The sequence below is a fragment of the Diplotaxodon limnothrissa genome, linkage group LG12 (genome assembly GCF_057381915.1).
Source record: "Diplotaxodon limnothrissa isolate DT_005_m linkage group LG12, D_limnothrissa_male_GT1.1, whole genome shotgun sequence".
Lineage (NCBI taxonomy): Eukaryota > Metazoa > Chordata > Actinopteri > Cichliformes > Cichlidae > Diplotaxodon > Diplotaxodon limnothrissa.
The window spans coordinates 21,319,953-21,344,381 of record NC_140607.1 but is presented as its reverse complement, the minus strand read 5'-3'; the positions used below and the strand labels follow the sequence as shown (position 1 = coordinate 21,344,381).

General features: G+C 41.0%; 1 protein-coding gene across 4 annotated transcripts in view; it reads right to left on the bottom strand.

The window, feature by feature from the left end:
- The window catches only part of osbp2b (oxysterol binding protein 2b), a 51,566-nt gene that overhangs the window by 26,323 nt on the left and 814 nt on the right, over positions 1–24,429 (bottom strand). Inside the window, exons 1-2 of one of the 4 annotated variants that reach the window (XM_085367318.1) lie at positions 21,707–21,757; positions 18,818–19,026 (exon numbers count right to left, since the gene is read on the bottom strand). In XM_085367318.1, coding sequence (XP_085223444.1) covers positions 18,818–19,013 — 196 coding nt within the window. In that variant the 5' untranslated portion in view covers positions 19,014–19,026; positions 21,707–21,757. Of the gene's footprint in view, positions 1–18,817; positions 19,027–21,151; positions 21,352–21,599; positions 21,636–21,706; positions 21,758–24,429 lie in introns of those variants that run through there. The other 3 variants (XM_085367319.1, XM_085367317.1, XM_085367316.1) reach the window with 3 other exon arrangements.

Below are 24,429 nucleotides of genomic sequence, written 5' to 3'. Positions count from 1 at the left end.
TTATTTCTGTAACATTTTTTCATTCCAGAGGTTTTTAAGGGTTTTTTTTGTTTGTTTGTTTGTTTTTGCACTTGTTGACTTAAAAAAATGTCATAAGCTTTTACATTTCACCATTCATTAACCGCACAGATAATGCATGTTTTAAATATGTTTTTAAAAAAAATGAAGCAAACAGTATTATTAAAATTCTTCATGACTGGGCCAAGTGTCCTCTCTTTTGGAAATCAAAATATGGTCACCCTAGTAAAGTCACCACTAACTAAGCCAAACACTAATGCTCACGTCCACGTTTAAGAGTGTGAAATTACATAGACTCTGGATAATATCAGGATAACTTGAGAGCTGCTGTGACAAGAAAAAAAAAAAAAGAAAAAGAAAAAAAAGAAGCCCATGACCATGGAGAGCACTGAGCAAATTTTAAATAACGGGGGATTTCACTAACTGGTGGTGATCCCATTCCACTGGTAAATTAGATGTACAGCTGGGACCATTTGATATTAAATTCAAATACGTGGCTGGAAAAAGAAACATCCAAAATTGCAGTGATGCCTGGCTCATATTATTTACCCCCATTCTGCCAAAGAGTTCAACAGCTCTCAGTGATGCCACTTAAAAATAAACTGTCACATGTACCAAAGCATATTTGTGCAGAAGAGACTGCTTACAGTACACCGCCTGCAAAATAAATTCTCCAACCAAAAATCATTCTAATTCAGATTTTGGATTTGGGTTCTACTCTGTTGACACCCTGCACCTTTAAGCAGAAACCAGAAAACAAAGTTTGTGTCCCCCAAGTAGTAGAAATGTCCTTTCTGTAATATCCTTTCAGATCTATGCAGCAAAAACAAAACGTTAAGCACAACTTGACAAGACTGAATACTGTAGAAGAAAATCCTTTGGGTTGGCACCAAGTGGGTATCACTTGGACTTCAATTAACAAATTAGTAATGGCTTTTACAATAAACCCACGTCACTAAAATGCTGATCTATGTTGTTTATGTATTAGCGCCACTGCCTAGCCCACCTATTTACATCTCCAACCACTTCCCTTACAACAGCAGATGTTGATAGATGGTTTCTCAGAACAAAGTCATTACCATGCCAGTCATGCTTCAAGGGTGAACTACCTTCAGTACCTCCCCCACAGCCTACTACCTCGAACAACCTTGCATTAACACAAATGTAAGTCTACCTCCAAGTCTACCTACTTCATCCTCCTTCTCAGACCAAATTTAAACAATTATTTGTGTCTAGCATAAACTAAGCTACACACATGTCTGCTGTATAGGTCATAGCTTGTCCAATCACAACATTTCATTACATGGACACAAAGCAGCTAGCTTCTGCATATGTATACGGTTCCTCTGTCCTTCACTCATTCCCCACTGTCAATCTTTGTAGTGAGCACCCAAGTTTTGAGTGATGGAAGAAGTGGAAGGTGGAGAATAGGCAGCAGAAGTATGTAATTGGATGAGCAGTAGTTTGCCATCTCACTGTCAGGGCTCGTCTCTCTGCGAGTCCCTGAGGGTAGGCTGTCAGATCAGTGGAGCCAGGCCTGTGGCTGTCAAGAAGTTACCCTGTGGCATAATATGCAGACGTATATTTAAAAAAAAAAAAAAAAGAAAAGAAAGAAAGAAAATGTGAAAAATGCACTGTCCCTCTGGATTAATGATGGTAACATGCTGCTAATTCAACTAGTTTTTTTGTTTTTGTTTTTAAAATAGCTTTATCGAGGAGAAAAAACAACTTTTTCCCCCATTTTTTTTTTTTTGGGGGGGGGGGGGGGGGGGGGGGGTTACGAGTCACAATGACAACTGAGCAGCTGACTGTGGAGGCCGGTTTGAAACCTGCAGCATGTATCGAATTTATTATGACGATAAAAAAGAATGAATTCATCATTTCAACATTAGGAAGTGAAAACTGTTTAATTCCAAAACAGAGTCATGCTGACACATACATGCTCAACAAATGTATTAGATCACCTGTTATGAACACAAGAAAACACAGGAGATTCAGTAAATTCATGATTTTTCTACAAAATTTTACACCAGACTTCTCTGATTAGACAGAAATGAATGAAGTGCAACATTTAACCACCAAGACAATTATTTTCTGTTCAATAATGCAAGCTAATAGCTGTAAACTGGCATTTTGATCAAAAATAATAATGTGCTTTACCATTTTTTCAGCTTTTTTATTAAAACAGTAAATTTGAAAATTCACATAGGAGATGACAAATGGAAATTTTCATTAAAAATATACTTTGGAATATGAAGCTTGCACAAACTGGAGGATTAACTATTGCAGAAACATGAAAAATGATTTAGGTCATTACCAGTACTGTTAATTTAGGGCAGCTGTGGCATTACCTTACATTCAAATAATCATAGCACTTAAAGAATTTGTTGTGTGCTTTAAATGTCAAGTTATATTTCAGGACTCTTTTTCTATTATTCATACTGATCTAATGAAGGTCCAGTCAAAATAGCCATATTTGCTGAAAGAGGGTAATTTCCTGATATCTAATCAGTTGTGTGAGACAATACATTTGGACAACGGGTTATTGTCGGGCCCTGACACAGTCTCTTATTTCAACATAAATGCCCTTTATGTTTCCTGATGTTTCAGATATCCACATAGAGGGAAGATACATTTATTTTTATTTTGTTAAAGCTAAACCTGTCACTTTGCAGAAAACATTAGCAAATTGGGATACGAGTCTCTTTTAGAAACATGAACACTCCTTCTTTAGGAACATAGGGAAAAGCACTGAAAGTATGCCTCTTTTACAGATGGTGACTTAAATGAAGAAAAAAAAAAAAACCATAGTAACAAACATATAGTGATTTTCTGGGGGTTTTTTTAGATTGAGTGTTTTTTGTGGGGTAAGTTGATAGTGCTTTCAAATGATATAAAGCACTTATATTTTTTTAAGACCTTCTCAGGGTTTAAAGGTGAACCAACTAACTGGGCCAACTGAAAAATGAATTAAAGTCCCTGGCAGTGCATCCTTTCTACAAAAAGATATTCCCTCATTTGGAATTTTGATGAAGGTGGTAGAGGTTGTTGCCTAAAAGCTCACATGGGTGTTCAACATCTGCATTAGCATTTGCTTCACATCGTTTTCATACTTGTCACAATATTCAGTGACTCCTTATATCCTATGGATTAGGGCGTTGTCATCCTGGAAGAGTCCACTTCCTTAAGGTTAATGTTTCATCATGGGACAAAGGTGATCCCTCAGAACAACTTTGTATCGATTTGCAGTCATCCTCTCCTGTACGAGCACGAGAGGACACGAATGATGTCAGCTAGTGGTCATGTTTTTCCCATAATCAGTTACTTGTCTCTATGTACAGTATGCAGTAATGCAATTACATGTTATAAGGTTCGTGTTTGTAAATTATTTGTTTTAAATGAAAAGTCCAGATTTTTGTATTATATGTATTGAAAACACGCCCTTTCTTATCACAAGACGTGTAAACTTGAGACCACTCAATTTCCATCATAAAGAGTTTGTTTCAGAACAGACAGCAGAGAAAGGAGGGATGACAGTTTTGCTGTTGGGTATTTTGATGGAGTGTGCATGAGTAAAGAAAGAAATGAGAAACAGTGGAGGGAACAAGCTAGACAAAGAGCCAGGATGAGTCCCAGGGGAGATAACTGTAATCCTGGCCAGTAATTGCCAACTGGCTCCATACCTCCCCTGAGATACATCACAAGGAGATAAACTGAGGAGACAGCAGGTTAAAACCAGTAGCATGGCACTCCACAAGCAAATGAGAAACTGTGCAGTGTAACCCATCACTGTCCCCAGAGCTCTGCAGTACAGCCCTGGCGGTGCATCCGATCGAACCCTCTCAGAAAGCAGCAAACAAAAGAAACGATTAACGCCAAACTGCAGCAACTGTGCACGAGTTTGAAGTTACAAACATAATCTGCTAGGACAAAGAAAGAAAGAAAGAAAGAAAACAATCAGTCTGCTGACTACTAAACTATAGGTTTATATTGTGGTATGCTGAGTAAATTCAATTGACAAATTCCCAGTTGGTGCATCAGACCTGCGAGAGTTAAATAGCTCCAGCTTTACTGCATGCACAGTCTGAAGGTTGAGGTCATTAATTATCCTACAACCTCAGAATACAAACTGAGCTCTACTACGCAGGTCTAGTCACACATGACATGGATATCAGGGTACTGCAGCAGTTAAAAAAAAAAAAAAAAAATGGCACTCAACAGCAAAATGCAAAGCCTGTGTTTGTCATTTGAAACAGTCTGCAGTGATTTATTTGGAGGCTAATGTGTGCTATATTTGCAAAATTGAAAGGATGTATTCGTGAATAGATGTTCCCACACATAAGGCCTTCATTTATGACAATGCAAAATGCTGCTCAGGCCATTACATGAAGAGAAGGAGGGCGGTCTATGAAAGCTCTTCAGTTTGACCCACAGCTAGTATATATACTTTAAACATAACAGCAACAAACTCACTAGTTGAGATTTTCATGAAATCCAGCATGTTTTCATGTAATGGTCTCGCTAATTAGTCGTGAAGCATCTTCAGATACAAGTGTGATTCACAGGAAATGGTCCACTCAAAATGTAGCCACAATGACATCATGCATTGATTAGTGGAGTTTCTACTACATCTTCGTGTTTTTAAAATATGAAGAGGAAATACTTACTGGGAAACAGAGATGACAGTGTGAGGCAGCCATGCTCTAAAGCTTCATAATCTTATTGGACGACAATCTCTCCTAAATACTGACTGAGTCATTAGACATCTTACAGTCAGGCACTAATGTTACAATTAAAAGGTAAAATAGTTCATGAATATATGGCTCACAAGTGTCGTTACTTTTTTGGAAATGATATGGGCATAAAAGGCATTCTCTGTTATTTCCAATCATCTTCGTGAACATTTAAATTAGATGTATAAGGAGGTCACTAGATTACACTCAGCATTGTTGGCATTAAAATTCATCCTTACAATAAGGAATACATTTCCTTTCACAACTAAAACCAAAACTGTCCTACAAACAGTGACACTGGCATAGCAGTCAACAAAATATGATTGTCACATGTGGTGTGTTTACAGTGGGTCATGTGGTATATTGGTAAAATACGATCTTATTACTCGGGCTGCCGCATTTGTTGCTTGTTTCAGCAATGCCCTGTTACAGTGAACTGAGTGGTTTCCACAACTATGGCTTAATAATTTTTAGAAAACTTCTAAAAACATGTCTTTATATTGCTCGACTCCAATGGAGTCCAACTTTCTTAATCTTATAATTTCTTGACAACAAAAAACAGACAATTCAGATTATTTTATTTTATATGTTTATTTATATCTATGTGTGTTTTTATATATACACTCACTGGCTACTTTATTGCATACACCTGTTATATTCCTCATTACTGTATCAGCTAATCACATGGCATTGACTCCATGAATTTGGGGCATGGTTAAGATACCCTCAGGGAAGAAGCATGATTTATGTCACTTTAAATGTGGTATGGCTGTTGGAGCCAGATGGAGTGATCTATTTCAGAAACTGTTGATCTGCTGGGATTTTCCCTCAGAACCACCTCTAGACAGTAACTCGATGGACCAACACATCGAATTCACCAGGGATGATATGAAAAATGACAAGCTTCTTAGGTGTGAGATTTCCATCAGTAGTGGTGCACATTTAAAAGTCGAAGTGTACCGTAAATACTGATCCACACGCGTAGGTTTAAGGTTTGACTCTCATCGTCTACTGCAGCACAAACTGGGTGTCATCAGGACACTACAATACAGACCGAACACAGATACAGCGACCAGGGAAGCAGAAGAACATCATATCAAGAAGGCCCTGAGTAAATGTGGTTATCCCAGCTGGACATTTGTCAAAGCTTGGAAAACATCTAAAGAAAGCTCCAGCTGTTCCAGGAAAGAAGAAGAACAACTATTGCCTAAGCGAAAACCCTTAGTGATTCCTTATGTGTCAGGAATATCGGAACAGTTGCGATGCATTTTCTCCAAACACTGCATATCTGTGGCTTTTAAACACCAAAACACGCTGCGCCAAAAATTGGTCCACCTCAAAGATCTGGTCCCCCAACACAAACAGAGTATTATATTGCGTACACTGTTAAGTGCCAGGAGGCACAACACAGAAGAGCTAACTCGTCAGGCCAGGACTCTGCAGTCTATTTACACCTACAGGCCAGTTGACACTCTTTCAATGATAAGGATGTACACATCCTGAACAGGGAGGAAGGCTGGTTTGAGCGGGGAGTCAAAGAGGCCATTTATGTGAAAAGGGAAAGACCATCTCTGAATCGAGGAGGGGGCCTAAGGGTACATCTTTCACCATCTTACAATGCTGTGATTGCGGCCATTCCCCAAATCTCTGTGAATGGTACTCGTGGTCATTGATCAATGATCATGACAATTTGTATATTAATGATCAAGAAACTCGCCTCACAGCCCATTGTTCATTCAATGGTGCTAGTTTCAGTCTTTATGTAAATGTACTGTTTATAAGGTTGGGGAAACCTGCAGTCAGCTGAGAATGAAGAAGTCACTTGGATGTGTAATGAAACATCCAACATTTCTCCCACTGAAAACGCCATGTCCCGATGAACAGAATCGACTTTTTGGGATTTCCTCACCTGGATGATTAAGCATGCATCAAGACAACCGCCTCTATAGTTTATAGGTGAATGGTCCGAAAAAGAGAAAACATCCACTGAGCAGCAGCTCTCTGGATTAAAATGCCTTGTTGATGTCAGAGGTCAGACAAATATGACTGGACTGATTCCAACTTATAGAAAGACAACAGTAACTAAAATAATCACAAGTTACAACACATGTGTGCAGAAAAGCATCTCTGAATGCACAACAGGTAGAACCTTGAAGCAGATGGGCTATAGCAGCAGATGACCACACCTGTTCGTGAGCTAAGAACAGGAAACTGAGGCTACCATTTGCATAGGGACACTAAAATTGTACAAAGAAGATTGGGAAAATATTGCGGTCTGCTGAGTTTGAATTTCTGCTACAACTTTTAGATAGTTAGGTCAGAATATGACAAAAACAACCTAAAACCAAGGATCCACCCTGCCTTGCATCAAGAGTTCAGGCTGCTGTTGCTGGTGTAATTGTTTGGAGGATATTTTTTGGCACCCTTTGGGCATCTTCGTACTGACTGAGCATCATTTAAACCCCACTGTCCGAGTATTCTTGTTGACCATGTCCATCACTTGACCACAGTGTACCTATCCTATCTTCTAATGGCCGCTTCAAGCACAGTGTCACGAATAATCTCAAACTGGGTTCTTCAACATAAAGAGGAGTCCATTGGGCTCAAAGGGTCTCCATAGTCACTGGATACCAATCCAAAAGAGCACCTTTGGGATGTAGTGGAACAGCAGGTTCACATCATGGATGGTCAGCCAACAAATCTGCAGCAACTGTGCAATGCGATCATGTTAATATGGATCAAAATCTCAGAGGAATGTTTCCAGCACTGTATTGAATCTGTACCCTGAAGAATTAAAACAGTTCTGAAGGCAAAAAGGAATCCAACCTGGTACCAGCAACATGTACCTAATAAAGAGTCATGAGTGCATGTGCTGGTAAGCTCACTGGCATAATTAAGAAGTGCATCTAGAAAAAAAAAGGAGGGATGAACATGCCTTTGCAACACAAATGAATAAATATCAGAGTCTCTGTGATGCTCAGATTTCAGGACAGTTTCAGCTTTATGGTTTCTCTTTCTGTCAACATGGGTCAAATAAGTTTACTGAAGTACAGTACATTGTTTTTAGTGTCCAACACTTTGTCATCTCAGAGGTAATTTCACAAAAAAAAAAGAAAGAAAAAAAAAAAAAAAGGTGGGTGTATATTAGTAACTACATTTAATTAAATATTACATCAAAACAGACAATCCCAGACATTACATTACATCAACCTTCATTTCTTTAATATCCCCGTTTCAAATTTCAAAATATCAGTGAACACCGTCTCTTCTGAGGCTTTGGGAGATATGACACTAATAGTACACACCCATATATTTAAAGTACAATGCAACAAGCATTTTATATTTGTATTTTAAAATTAATTTAGTTTCTGATGTAGGGTTTTGATTTATTCCATTAAACACTTTTCAGTACTGTTAGCACTATTAGTTTGTCCTTGAAGGAATCCAATTTATTGCTTTTGGACCAGATATTTGTGATGCATTGATCCAGACTCTTGTTCTTTATGCAGTTTCATCACTTGCATTCACATTACAGAAAATGTGTGGAAGTCTAGTATGAAAAGGACTGCACTGTATTAGATCATAAAACACCAGGAGCTAAACTACTTATGCCAACCTCATTTGAGTGAACAAACAGACAAAGCGCGGGGACTGGGAGCCCAGGGCTTAAGAGCACAGCTGTTCAACTCCACACTGTCCAACTCTGCCGTGGGCAGGAAAGCAATAGATGAAGTGAGAGACCTGGAAGAGACAGTATAAAATGGATAGACACATTTTATACTGAGGGGAGATGCGATGGCTGAGAAATTTAGCATTGTTGCTCCAAAGATAACCATGTAGTCATTTACACATGCATTTGTTCTGCAAGAAATCTGTTACCAGTATATTATAGCTATAATTTCCTATAAGTGTTAAATGGGGGAAACAAAGTTATACTGATCTGTAGACATAACAGAGACTTATTATCCACCATCCTACTACAATATGTAAATAACAGGTTCTAGGACCCTGGGATACACAGGACCTCCCAGTTTACAGTTTGTGATGGTGCAGTGAACTCTACACACATAATATGTGTACACAGACACACACTGCCAATACGCAGGCCTGGCATGCTCTGTCTCATCCATATGCAAATGTAAGGTGGAGCAGGCGCAAAGAAGAGAGAGGAAATGAATGTGAGTAAGAGCAGCACAGGAGAAAGAAGGGTAAGAGAAGAAAGGACTGCATGCAGCTAAGAGGGCAAGAAAGATGACACACCGCTCTTTCTACAGCATGAGGTGCTGCATTGTTAAAGTAGGCTGCGGGAGCGTAGGGAGCCGAGACAGCAGATAGGAGACACAGAGAGAGGGAGAGATGGATGGAGGAATGACAGCTATCTTTCAAACGTAAGATGACGAGCAGATGGCGGAATGAGGAAGCTTTCGCTGTTGGACCGCGAGGAGTGTGACGGCTCTATGTTGCCGTGCTGTAGTTTTAGCCAAAACTGTACTGACCCTGGTTGAGTGAACTCAGGCAGCCTGAGTTGCAGAGGGAGCGGATGGTCCCCGGCTCCCAGCAGCGCCGGCCCTTCATCCCACTCTGCGGGCCCGATCCCACGCCACGCTTCCCGAGACGCAGTGTTGCCCTCAGATGCTACATAATCCCAGAGAAGGGTGGGCTGAAGCAGCAACTTTTCCTGTTCAGCATTGCAGCGTGCACACAGTTACATGCATACTCACGCACATGCAGCACACAATTACAATAATGCCAGGAGCGAAGCGGGCACCCCGCTTGTAATTCCTCTTTCTTATACCTTGTCCCTGTCTCTCAGAAACACTCGTGCACTCTGCATACACACTTTCCCATAGCTCGGCACATTTACAATTCCCCTCCACATGCTTCTCTCTGTGCAGTGCAGACTGAAGATGGAGGGAGGGAGAGAGGGAGTGAGTGAAGCAGAGAGGAGATAGGACTCGGCAGCCAGCAGTCATCTACACAACTGAGCCCAATATACACCGTTTCCTCTCTGTTACTGCCTGCCTGATGCTTTGGCAGCTTGATGACAGAAGGCAACAATTATTCACAAATTGTAATGGCAGAGATTGCAAAACACAGTGTTGGGTTTGTAAATAAAAAGCATATGATCAGACACAAGGACGTGTCATAGTTGTGGAAACCACTCAAGGGCATAAAGGTCAAAAGCAATAACCCCAATAAAATGTCCATTTCCACTTCTACTGATTGATGTATCCCTCCAGTGTTAATGTCATAATCCTTTATCAGAATCATTAAAGTGCTCATCTTGCAGCTGACTATGAAGTCACTCTAAAATCTAACCTCCTATCAGTGTCACTATACAACACAGAGGAATTCATGCTGTAGGATGATTTCGGCTACTATAACTGTCCTCAGTCCATGACTTTTCAAAATAAAGTGAAGGTTGCAATATTACTGCCAGTGTGAGCGTCACAGTGTGCTGTACATCAAAGTCACCTACATGAAGCAGTTTCGACATCCTGCTTCTGCATTCATCAATTTACTTTTACCATAATTACATCATGACATTGTTGATCCTAGATTGCGGCTCACTGGACAATAGAATCAAACAGATTTCAAACGTTTCTTTATTCAGATATCTTTATAATATAATTTAGCAATATTAATAGTCATTTAGAACAAAAGGGAAATTACACCCCAACACCATCTGACTTCCAAAACAACAGACATTTTTAACACCAAACTATACAGGTAAAGATTCAATAAGGAAAACTCAGGATTAAGAGCCTCTTTACCAGTGACATACACGTACCCAGTGCTCTTTTTGCATGCCTACTTGTTCTCAGTACTGCTTGTCTTTTTAATTTAATTCCAGTTTAATTATCAAGCCATTCTATTAACAACGGCTCCAGACTGTAGTGGTTAACATATTTATCTAACAGGCAAATGATCCCAATAAAACTCTGAGAGGGTTGGGTCAGGAAACACAAAAAAAAGCTGTCCCAATCAAATATTCAGAGCCCTGTGTTGTGGCGAGCCCTCAGTGAAACTTCAGATGTTGCATCAATAATCCCATTAAAGCCATGCACTTGGGTCTAAATTTATCATTTTGATACATACAGGATACATTCATTAATTATAGTGTAATTGTTTCAAAGATTATTTGCATAAAACCACTCCCAAATAAAGTATTTATATCATATTTTATGCAATTTTACGATCAGCTGAAACTCCAGTCCACAAGTTCAAAATCTTTTACAGCCCAAACTGTTATTAATGACTCACAAAGAGTTTACTTTTCCAGGCTAGTATTGGAAAAATGTGCATTGTTTCTATAGAATAGCATAGGTCCATTTCAGGGCCTAAGTTATTCCTTTGATTAAAACCACTACTAGTCCCTACTGTAAAACCTTTGTTGTAGATGTTCTGCAGAAATATCTGGTAACAGCACAAACAGTGAACAGGAGAGAGGCTGTAAGTGAGGTGAGAGAAGTGCTGACGAGGAAAGACTGTTGGACTGTAAATAAAAAATGTCATCTAAGTGTCTTGGGGCATGTTCAGGGGGGAATGAAGCATGAAACTACAATTAATTTCACACTTAACCTTCATCATTTCTTTACTTCACTGCAGTTCAGTTTAGCCATGCAAAAAGAGCACAACCCTCTGCTGGCTTGGAGTGATATGCATCAGCTTCATAAACGCATTTTTTCCTTAGTATTAAGCTTTCTGACATCACCCTTGATGTAAATCAATCTAAGATCCAATTTATCCACGATAATAAATACATATTTTAATATAGGCACCTGAATCGAACTAATAGCTGCTAAATATTACAATTATTAACAGATTTTTTACATTCAGAAATTCAGTGCAAATATCAAATGATCTTCTTTTGAGAAAGTTTATTTTCTCCTGGAGGACACACAGATGAAGGGCAAGGCATCTGAGAGACAAACTAAAGCGAACGATGGTGTTTAAAGAGCATAAGTAACAGTCTCATTAGTCTAATTGCTGCATTAGGAAGCAGTAACCCAAACACACACAGCCTCCACGGCCTGGACGCGCAGAGCTCATTAAAACCAGTAAAACATTTCAAGAGCGAGAGTCGTTTCAACGTGGGAAAAATGTAAGATGGCATTTTAAAAGTCTCATGCTGAATATGAGATTATTTGAAGCACTAGAAGCCACATAAATGTTATTGAGCCACATAAAGGACCACATTGTGCGATACACTGTACCTCCTCGCCATCGCCGGGGAAACAAGACCACTTACATTTAAGAACCGGAAATACAAAATTTGACTTTAGTGAAATATAAGCCAAAAGAAGACCTCTTAATGCACCGAGGCTCCTGTAGCGATGATAACGCACTCATCCGAAGGAGGTGGAAGATCTTTAATTAACCACAAATGTAAGAGTTAAGACTAATTGCTTCCTGTCTCAGCCTGCACTGCCTTATAGTAAGACGGCCAAACGTCACTTTAACGATTTAACGGTTGCAAACAGACGCTATGAATGGCCCACGCAGAAGAGTGAAATTAAAGCAGATTCTCGGTACGCTGGGGCAATGAATCATCCAGCCCCACTGACAATAAACTCCAGGTATGATCTCTGCATGGCAGATGCTAGTGTTGACACTGCAAGTACATCTATGGTGTGCCTTTAAACTTTTAGGCACGGTTTATTTCAAGAATATCTTGACACGTGTCTTGAAATGCATTCAAAATTTTGAAGAGATAATCTTATCCAAAGAGGACTAACCTTCTGTCAGAGGCTACGTAATTATCTCAGTGTGTCTATCACACACACACGCGATAGTCTCTGTGTGTAAAGTCTGAAATACTCTGGAGTTTTAGGATCTTATTTTAGACTTAAGTGTTTGATTTAATCTATATGTAAATATTTTTTATACTCCTGCCCAGGATCTTCCTCCAGCACAGACACAGAGAATAAATAATGAACCATCTTAATAAGCATAGCGCTCAGTCAAACGGCTATTGACCAGGGCTACTGACAGGTCAGGTTTTTGAAACCACAGCTCATTAGAAGCCAAGTTTCAGTTCAGCGTTATCCGTGGGTTGTCTTGTGTGTACACTTTAATCAGCTTAAGGTCAGGACTCTTTCTAAACCGGCAACATTTCAGCAATCAAAAGATTCTTTGAATGGTTGATTTCAGAGCTTGAGTGACTTATTATCACATTGAATGACCTGACATCTCTTTAAACAGATACCTTTATTTCCCAGTAGAACAGAAAAAATGAAAGAAGAGAAATCAGAGGTCGCAAGCTGTCAAAACACTGAGTCAGCGTGTGTGCAATGAATAATACACTTGTGCTAAAATTCCTCTTTTTGTTTCGTGACTGCAAATTGCTGAAGGTCTATGTTGTTGTCATGGTGTCCTGTGGTGCTACAACATGTTGCTGCAATACATAACTCATTATAGCGCTTGCTGTAATGGGAGTTCATGTCGAATGCAGAGATGTCTTTCCATTCAGATCGCTTACCTTCACATTCATAAAAACGATAATCATGTAGGTTTAGGATTGAAGCTTGAAAATGAAACTCCAAATCAATAAATAAAGAAATCAAAGACTTAAAAAAATTTATTTACCGTTCTGCTTTATGTCACCCCTGCTCAGCTGTAATCTGTAAGTGGCCACAAAGAACAAGGTTTTTATTACTGGGTTAGATTAAACTGATGGTTGACAGCGCATAATCGTACTCTAGCAACTGGAATGATTAGGTATTAGTTTTGGATATATCAGCTTCAGTTTAATAGTAAAAATAATGTGTCATGGCACTGAAGAGTCAAATTTGGGAAGAAAGGTCAATTAAGTCACTGTGAATGTGCCGTGGTTATTGGTGCCAGATAGGTTGGTCTAAGGATTTCATAAAGTGCTGATTTCCTGCGACTTTCCCACATGACAGAGAATGATAAGAAAAAAATAGAAACTAGTGAGCGGAAGTTCTCTGGGCAAAAATGCTTGGAAGGCAACATTAATCTGTTCTCTGTTCTTTCCAGACAGCAGTCACCTACAGGCAGGGTGATTCAGAGTTCGTTCAGCATGATTATCCTAAAAAGGAGACTGTTTACCACAAACTGTTTCAAAATACAGTGGCAGAGGAAGACGGGAAGGAAAAAGAGACAATGCCATGCATTTTTAAGTCAACGCATGACAATGGATTCGTTCAGTTTAGGTTGTTTACAGTGAAAAAAAACAAACAAAAACATCACAAAGTCACATCAGTGGGAGAAAAGACAGGTGGCGTCTAACTCCAAAATCAATGTGTCAGCATGGCCGGCATTATGTAGGCCATGCTGGAAAGGAAGCCAGAGTGCAGAAAGGTTAAATCCACCGTGAGGCAGTAAAAGATTTGATTTCATACTGTTTCCTTTTCTGTCTGTAATCATTTGTAAAGGTAACAGGAAGTTAAATATGGCAGAAAATACAGAGGAGAAAAGAAAAAGACTATCAGACTCGTATCATTTCTGCCTGGTTGACTGTTTGGACAACCACAGCTTTTAGGCTCGCTGTGAAGCCTGGCTTCAGTTGTGTTTGTTATGTCACACGCCTGAAAGTAGCTCTGATCTCTCCGTCTCCATCTCCCTTGTCTTTGGGGACTGAGCTGATCTTGCAAATCAACCTCAGCCAGCACACCCGTCTACATCCAAGGCAAACAAGGGGAAGCAATTCAGTGCACAGCCACAGGAGAACTTAATTGATGAAGATAATAGGCACACCATCTGTCATTTCATAACATCCTTCACAGGCTCAGAAAGTAGCATTTCATGGCTAGAGCTCATTGCAGATGAAGCAGCTGCAGCATAATTGGGAAATTGTTTTGTTGTTTTTGTGTTTTGTTCACCAAATATGTCAAGGTGTAGTTTTTGGCTCTATGGTGATAACAGCAAATGTGAATGTTTAACATAAGAGCTAAAAGAAAAAAAGAAAAAAAAAAGAAAAAAAGAAAAACACTTTTTCCCAATAAAAAAATAATAATAAAAATCATATACTAGACAAAATCATCAAGTTATTGATGCAAAGACACATTACTAGTCCAGATTTACTGCCATGTAGGCTGATGTTGCACACATTATGACTGTCCTCTAATCAGTCTCCTTCCCTGCCCTAAAAGGTTCATTTACCCTAAACGTCAAATGATGCACAGCTTTCTATTCAATTTCTATATATTATATATTAATCATTTCCCCATTCTGCTTAAACACCTTCAATGTCACCTACTAAGCACAGAAATAACACTTAAACCACCACTAGTTCCACACTGATGAGTTATCACTTCAAATGATCAAAAAACAAACAAAAACACAAATACAATAGCTGACACATGATAAATACACAGCAAGATCTAAATCATCCTAACCAGATATCCAAGTCTGAGTGTGCACACACACAGATTCCTGAGGACAACACAAATGGAAGAAAAGCCATTTACTTACAGGAGGGAGACCTTATGCTGCTTGTATCATCACCCACTACTTGGCAGGACAATCACAATTATTTAAGCAACAGAGAGCAGGTGGAGAGGGGAGAGTTGAAGAAAGATGATGATGGTTATTCCATTCCGACCTAAACCCTGGATGCAAAGCAGCACAACCGGCTCAGTGAGAGAGCCGGGAAAGACGGAGAGAGGGAGAGAGAGGGAGAGGGGGTGGGGCGGGAAAATCAGACAGCGCGAGGGATGGTGAGAATATAAGAGGGTTAAAAAATTTTAAAAAAAAAACAATGTAGTCAGTTCACACCAAGAGGTGGGGAGCAGGGAGAGGTGATCTTGATGAAAATAAATAACTGAGAGAAGCATGTTTAAAAGGCAATACTTGGACAGAGCTCTCTCTTTGCAACTAAAGATAATGCAACAGGGGACAGAAAGAAAAATAACTGATCCACTTCCAGTTTATGTGTCACCAGAGTCAGTAAGTTGTACTGCTTATAGATTAGACACCCAGTGCAGATCAATGCACTGCTTTTTGAAAACTCCAGACTCACATCTTCTTGCACGCCTGATGGATTGGTGTCTGATACCGATGCCAACCTGATCTGCATCTGTCTGAGTTCACTCAGAGAAACACCCGAGTAGATGACTACTACAAGAGTGAATTCCTCTTCTTCTTTTTAAACTTCCAGTAAACCATTTTACTATCCACTAAAATTTATCAAGAAAAAAAAAAAATAGCTTGTGCTAAATTTACAGGCTCGGCAGTGTCAGGCTGTGATCCCACTTTCACAAGCCGTGAAGACAAGGCAGAGCAACCCAGGAGAGAGGTCACAGTGAAGTGAGGGAAACACTGCCACCTGCTGAGCTCATATGCCTTAGATTTCAGCAAGTAGTCTCAGTTAGAAAGCCAATCTCAGCCTAAATTAAGACAATACGCACACGAGAAAAGTCAGCCAAATGGAAAAGCAGCAGAAGTGACACCAGCATTCATTAAGGCAACTGACTGAAAGATCAGGTCAGGTCTACACAAGATCAATCTTATTGCCGGCTGACAGCGAGAGACTTGAAATCCAGTAAATTATACAGAAGACCTAAAGAATAAGGGCCTAAAAATTACACTGCACTGCATGTCTAAGCAAAGTAACAGTAGGCAACGTCAAGGATTTCACTTTGTCAGTTCTGCTCTGTATTGACACGCAAGTCATGTTGTGCTCGTGGCTCCCCCGAGGAGACAGAGAGGGAAGAGCGAATTAGTAAATGCAGGCGCCTGGTCACTGATCCATGTTTGCTCATGGATAAAGAACAATATGCTCTGCATTACGCTGGAAACAAAACTCACCACAAATATAATGTTGACACTTTTTCCTGACTGACATGCAGCAAGTTAAGACAATATGAATACACTCAGCAGAAGTTGACAGATATTTAAATTTAAACAAACTCACTGCATCATTGAGTTACAAAGTCTAATGTTTGGCAGGTAATAACAGCATTTATGCAGCAAATATTGATTTCAGGCTCTACGATTGTATATGAACCATTTAACAAAGTCTCAGACTGACAGTTTCACTCTCTATCATGTGCTATGAAAGCAACAGCATACCCTGAGTGACTACTGCAGCGCACACAGGTGCTTTTTTTTCCTGTGACTTCCTGTTTTAAAACGAGCATACATTCTGAATTATTACACAGCCTATTTAAACACCTTCTATGGGCCTTGACTTAAAGTATAACCGCTAACGGGATCTTTGTGGTGATGTCAGCTTGGACCTGAGACTTTTAAAGCCTGCCTGTGAAAACAAGACGTGTTGTTAAAGTGGTGGTTAAAACGTTTCTACAGTAGGAAACAAACGTCTTTAAAAACTTCTTTGGGGCAAAGTCAGCAAACTTTTTAAGTGGACTATATGCAGTTTTTGTATCCTAATGTGCGTTGAAATTAAAGTTAATTCAAAAATAACTGGCCAAATAAATGACCAGAGCTGTTTGGCTGCTTGAATTTAAAAGGACTTTGCTGAAGAGGCACAAAAAGAATGCTGTGTTGCACTATGGGAGCTGTAGGATGCAGCATTTTAGGAGTTTGGGACACACTATGGATTAAAAAGTCGCAGTGTGTGCCTCTTTGATTTTGTGCGTGTGTATATAAATGGACTGGCAATATATGGCACTTTCTTAGTCTTAGACTACTCAAAACATTTTACAACACTGTAAGCCACTCATGGCATTTATGCACATAATCATACAGTGAGTGCTTCATCGCTCACACACTGATGGATGCATGGGGGCAGTTTGGGGTTCAGGATCTTGATCTTGTGAGAACCAGTCCATGTGCCATCACTGTCATTTTGATTGCCTCCATTTTAAATGAGAAAATCTACTATTTGTATAATTACATTAGAGTAAAATATGTAGTAAAATGCTTCAGGGTTACATGGATGTTTTTATAATACCTTTCATATTCCTCTATAAATAAAAACGTTGCTAGTGTTTTACAAATATCTCTTTAAAACAGCCTTTACACTGCAATTGTAAATGTGTCACACCTATCGAAGCTTGTCTCAACTTCATATATAAAAAAATAAAAATCACATTGTGTCTTACAAACCTTTCCTGCATAGTATTTTTTCAAAAATCCCCATTAAATGGAAACTGCTTTGTGTCTATGTCACCCGCTCTGGATTATGAACTACCAATGAGACACCAGGGAAACCAAGCTGAGCAAAACTGGTTAAATACACAAAGAAGGTCATGTTCTGTGAAGAAAATAAAGGACATCAAACTGCAGTGGCACAAAAGCTTTAGCTGGACATCAGCATAATGGAACTGGTCACCAAAAATACACGCACACGCAAACACACACAGCCAAGCTGTTCAATAGCCTAACGTTTTCAAAATACAAATATACAAGCATTCCTGTCCTGCTTACTGGAAGTGATGAGCTGAAAAGCTCTCACATCCCCCTCCTGCCCAAGTCTATATTTAGTGATCTGACTTTCAAATGGAGGCCAGAGCAATATATAGCCTGTCTCAGTCTCTCTAGGCCCTGTCTACAAAACAAAACATCCAGGCAGAGAGGCTCTGGGACGATGCCAGGGTGAAACGTGAAGAAAAACGGCTCTCCTCGACTTTTCCCACAGCCTTTGACCAGAAACCTTTAATACAAGCACACAAGAATAAGTCCCCTTGGAAAGGAGAGTGTTCTGCTGACAGGAGGTTGAATGGAAGCTTGGTTCTCACAGTCTTATTAGCATACTCCAGTTTGTTGAGTGAGCAGACAGCGCTGCCCTCTCCTGGCTCATAACGGAATGTGAATGACATTAAAGAAGCAGGACAGCTGTGATGAATATCAAATAGCACTGGACACCGGGGACCAGGAACAAAAACAGATATATCCAAATTTCTAGACTGGCCTAAAAACTGTGCAGAACTCTGCTTAACCAGTAGTGAAATCACCTGAGATAAACAAGACAAAGGCACACTGTTCTTTTTGCTCAAACTGACTCAGTCCAGCTTGTTATTTATCGGATTCTGACCAGTAACACCTTGCACCACCAGCTCACAGCCATCTTGCCCACAATTTATGTGTTGCAGAGCTATTTTTCTATTTAGGCAGCCGGTTACTACATCTGTCCTTACCAGACTGATCGTTCATCATCCGGATTGCTTTAGCTTTGGCCAACTCCAGTGCCGTGACCCATCTCTGCCGCTCCACTTCTGTGCTGGCCTTCAGATGGTAAGTGCGGCCGCCGCTGCTCAGCACAATATTGCAGGCGTCCTCTGTGTCGATGTGTGCAGTTGCAAGGTTTATAGTTCCTCGGCACGTGTGGGCCATCTCTGCCTGTGTCCTGCAAACAAAACGCCAAGTAGAAAAAGCTGAAAACTTGTTTTGTTTTATTTTTCCCCTGTCTTACAATCACATCATTCAATCCTAACACTGTAAATTCATGTTCATATCCATTACAGCAGGGGTGCAAGTAGGAGAGTGGAAGAGGCATGTGGCCACTAAGAACAAGCAGGGAGGTATCCACGGTGATCGTGTCAGTCAGTTTTCAGGACTGTTCACATTATTTCACTCAATAAACACAACCTTATACATGAAATTACACCTGCATACAAATGGAGCTCCTGATTCACTCAGCGTGACCTGACTGCCCCTGCTGCGAGTGTGTTGAATTGTGGGTATCTGAGTAGCCTGTAAGTCCAACTGTTGCGCATAACAAGGCCTTTGTCTGAGCGAACACAGGCAAACAATGAAGAACAGTGTGAACAAAGAGAGAACAGAGTGTGAGAGGAGGTAAAAATGACAGAGCGATAGTAGGGAGACAGAACCAAAGCAGCAGGACGAGAGATTAGAACAAAGGGTAAAGGGAACAGTGGGTTGTATGAGTTGATGACTATATGTATTGTGTAAATCTTTGACAAAAGTGTACTCCAGGGCTGTTTCTAGCTCAAAATGGGCCTTTGCGGGTGGGAGGGGCACATCAACGCAATTGCTCTGCATATAAGTAAAGCAAAAAAAAAAAAAAAAAAACTGTACTTAATAGAAATCTATGCAAACATTAGTTATTTCAGTAGTTTTATGCTGAAAAACATACATCCTTTACATGTTTTGATACTTTCCTTTAGTGTGGCTGAATGAAAATATGTAACAGGCAAATACAGAAAATACCCCCAGCTGACCACAGCAGATGTCTGCCCCTCCCTGAGTCTGGTTCTGCCAGAGGTTTCTTCCTGTTAAAGGGAGTTTTTCCTTCCCACTGTTGCCAAGTGTTTGCTAATAGGGGGGTCATCTGATTGTTGGTGTTTTCTCTGGGGTCTTTACCTTACAATATTAAGTGTCTTCAGATGACTGTTGTTGTGATTTGGTGCTATATAAATGAAATCAAATTGAACTGAATTAAAAGGAAAATCCATTTCAATGAGGTTCGTTTAAATACAACTAGTTTTTTTTAATAACTGAAAAGAAAAAAACTCTACAAAAACTATGCACTTAACATTCTGCATTTGAAAACTGTCTGCCTGACATTTTGTCACAGTTAAGTGAACTGAACTGCAGGGCATGGGTAGACCCTCGTGGCCTTTTGAAGCAGGTTTTCAGCCCGACCACAGACTGCTGATTTTGCCGATTAACAGCCTCAACCGGGGAGCAGCAACTAATCAGCCTAATCATATGCTCCACTCGCTCTTGTGAAGTGCAGAGGTTGTGTCAAATGAAACAAAGAGATGCTCAGCCCTCCATGTCACATGTCTGCCTGCTCATACCCTTGGAAACGGCCCCTTTGACGCACCCGTGCAATCATGTGAATTTGTCTGTGGGTCCTAACATCCTTTCATCCATCCTCAGTGAGCTCTCCCTGCCACAAGCAGCTGCCTCTCAGCAGCACTAAGCTCCCCAACAGTTCCGGCCTCAGCTGACACTAACAAGGTGGTTGCCGCCTTGTTGAGTGAGAGTTTGAAGTGTATTTAAAAGTTCTGCCAGGCAGTGGCTTCCCCTATACAGCTTCTCCAGGCTGAAGTCAAGTCTTGTTATAATGCCAGTCCAGAACAAGCGGTTCAGTGTACCCTTCCTCTGGCACTCGGTGCACATCAGTTGCGCAGACAACACCGCACTGTGGCCATGCGAAGCAGCGCGGAGGGGCAGCCGGCAATCCTGAACAGCCCAGATTTCAGCCGAGCTCAGCTGCAGAGTGCCGGATTTAAGTGGGTCAACAAAGGGAATGTGCTGCTGATGAGTAAGATGAGAAGCCACACTGATCGCTTCTGCCCTATGGGGAGGTGAGGCCATGCAAAGGCCATGAAATCATACAGTCAAGGAAACTAAAAAAGAAGCTGGGAAAGAGCGAAAAGAACCACGGAGGCATTAAGGCACTAGCAGAGGGGATAGGGGGAAGGTGAATGTGGGCTGCTGCTGCGGGTAAGCGAGGGGTCCTGCATGTTGCGCTCAGCCAGGAGAGAAATGCAGTGCTTTACCTGTCGGTCCCCTGCGCACAAATCCTCATAAAACACAAATCCACCGATCTGGAGCATGTAATGACAAAACAACAACCAGTGAAGAACACAGAACAGACGGCCGTAAGCATGAAGAGGCACACAGAAGAAGGCAAGGGAGTACCCTGAGCATGAGAACGCACAGTACACAAGTTTGTTATTCTGGCTGCGGGCCCATCACAAGACAGGGAAGAAGCCGGCGACTATGTCATGCTAATGAAAGAAAAGAAAGATAAGGAAACCAAAAGCAATGACACTGCAGCACGGATGGTGTGACATGACCTGCTGAAAAACCAAAACAATGAGATAATGAAAATGTGGCCAGAGCCCCTGATCTCTTCAACATCGCTGTGCTGCCCTCAGCTTGACATAAACACACAAACAAACACACACACTAAGAGATGTACACTCTTTAGCCTGGTGCAAATACCAGAAAACGAGCCCATTAACAAGATTAGATCAGCGCAGCAACATCTCTTGTTCCAGCCACTCTGCTGATGTGTCGGAATAGTAAACAGGATTCAGGCCAGGCTTTACCCTCCAGCTGGGCCGAAGGTTGGCCAGTTTCCCCGCTCCCTCCCCGCCTCCCAGGAGCTGAGAGGTGTGAGCTGTAACGCCAAAACCTGACTTTCCAAAGGGACGCAAGAGGTGCCGCCCCCCCACCGAGCATTTAAATTGATACTATCTAGTTACTCTCCCGCAGCTGAGAAGGAAACATGGAAGGCCTGGTCTAGTATGAAGAGCAAGGCTGGATTTACTGATACAGCAGCTCCAATAGCACTCAAAGCTTTAATACCCTGTAATCTTCCCTAACACACCAAGCTGGATATACTATAAGAGGTGAGAGTATTAAAACTGTGAGGAATAGTCAATTATGCATCTTTTTTTTTTTAAAGAAGTTCATTGAGAAAAGAAGGGAAATATCTCCTGATATTTCTGAGGCTGAAATAAAAGCCAGACAGAGCCGCAGTGTCACAGCCTTAACCAATCAATAACTACCGCCCTGTTGAATCTCTATAAAACTCATTGTAATTTACCAGGAGCAAGTACTGAGTGCGTCAGTCAGCCCACGAACCGTTTCTTATAACCCAGCAGTTGTGTCGCAGCACCAGCTCAAAGAACCAACCCGCTGCTTTATAAACAGCAGGCCTGAATGAAAGGAAACCTTTGGGGGCATTGACTAGTCTTAATTGCCACGTCTGTCAGTACTGATTTATCACAAATACAAAGTACCCTTTTTAAAGGGGGCGGGTGGACCCTGCGAATTATTAAACAAAGCAAAAATGATTAAATGCAGGACAGGCTACATGAGGTTTGATGAAAGTTGTCTTTGCTTTAAAGTGTGTGACACGGTTTAATGTGTTGTGAATTGTATTTCCATTAAATCAGATAACACGCTGATGCAAAGTGACCGTCTTTCTTCTGATGCTTCAACCTAAAGACAAAAAACAGTCAGAAAACACTTTAACCTAACACGTTGTCACATTTGACTGACTGTTTCCCCTTTACTTCACTCACAAAAGAAGCGCAGACAGTCAGCCAGAGAAGGCGCAACACAAAGCCTGAAGTCAGACACGCACAGTGTGGTCTGCCAGGAAGACAGCAGTGGAGGGGACAGCTCGTTCGCTTCGCTGCCTCTGTGCTCAGATGTCGACGGGCTACCTTTACTCCGGGGACAGCAGTCACCTTACAACATAATGGACTATTAATAGAGGGTAGAGGCAACAGGCATCTTTCCTTTCACCACAAGCACGGGCAGGTGTGGGGCCGCATCTACCACACCTCTGTCAAATAACCCCGCTGGCACGAAAAGACAAAGAGTCTGTTTCAGAAAGTGTGGCATGAAATGGTCTGAAAAGAGATTTGATTGTGTTTCTGCCAGCACACAGAGTAGAGAAAGCTCCCTATTCAGTCTCCATTTTTAGTTTTGGAGCTGCAGGAAAACATCGTGAGTCAGAAGTTTGCTTCACAGCCCGGGGAGGCAAAATCGTACTGATGAGCATTCGCCGCGTTATTTGATGTACACAGACGGTTCGCAGGGGACCCTTTAAACAAGCACTCTAACTTCCCAATTAAAGATGACATTTGAAAAAGACATTAACCCAGAGGGATCAACTTATGATTTGCATTATTTTATGGCTGCAAGCAATTACAGAGTGCATTAACACATCATGCTAGAGCCATCTAAACTGTGAAAGCATTTAAACTTCACAGTCAAGGCTTTGACTCGCAGCATGGTGAGCAGAGGAAGGTTAATGCCATTAGGTGCACCTTCACTCTTTAATTAGGGAAACTGGGTCAGAGACAGGGCGAACATCTGTTGCTGGAAAACACTATGACCAAAAGATCCCACTGATATAAATGCTTTGGTAACATGACAGGCCTCAGTATGACGTACAAACTGCTGAAACCGTCTGTGTACATCAAATAATGCAGGGTGTTTCAGTGTTGACAAAAGCAGCAGCAATAGCAAACAAACAGGTTAAACATGCAACAGCCAAGCAGTGAAAGTGAAAATCAACTAATTTTGCATGACCAAACAGCAGCTCAAGATCTGGCTTTCTGCCTCTGTCCCACCATCTTTGTCAGTATATCAAAGAGGTTTAGGGGGAAAGCTGTGAAGATTATGTCACACAAAGCAGGTACAGCTTTGTTCCAGAGTCTGGTTCTGCCTGATGTTCCTTCCTGCCAAAAGGAGGTTTTTCCTTCTCGCTGTCACCAAGTGTTTGCTCATAAAAGGTCATATGATTGGGGCGTTTCTCTATTATTGTAGGGTCTTTAGCTTATGATATAAAGTGATTTGAGGCGACTGTTCTTTTGATTTGGCTTTATATAAAATAACATAAACTTAATTGAAGCAAGTCTGTAATTCTCATTGCTGTTGCCAAGGAGATTTGTTGATTCTGACTGGCTTTAAATTGAAGTGCTATAGTATAAATCCACGTTACTAACTGAAATAAGCCTAGGAGCTGGCGTGCTTTACGATCCATTCAGAGAGCTCATGTATGAGCTTGAACACCTGCACCTGCGGAAACATGACTCCCGCGGAGAAAGCACCTGATCCACAGGTGCTACTACAGCTAACACTAGCTCGCAGCTACCTGGCTGTGCGATAGGAGCGAGGACAGACGGATAAACGATAGCGACCTTCTCTCGCACAGTATCCCGTTACGGCGATCATACTAAGTGGCTGGGCTCAGTAACGTGACCGTGATGCAATGAATGAATGCACTCTGAAAAGTAACGTGGCGGTCATGTGG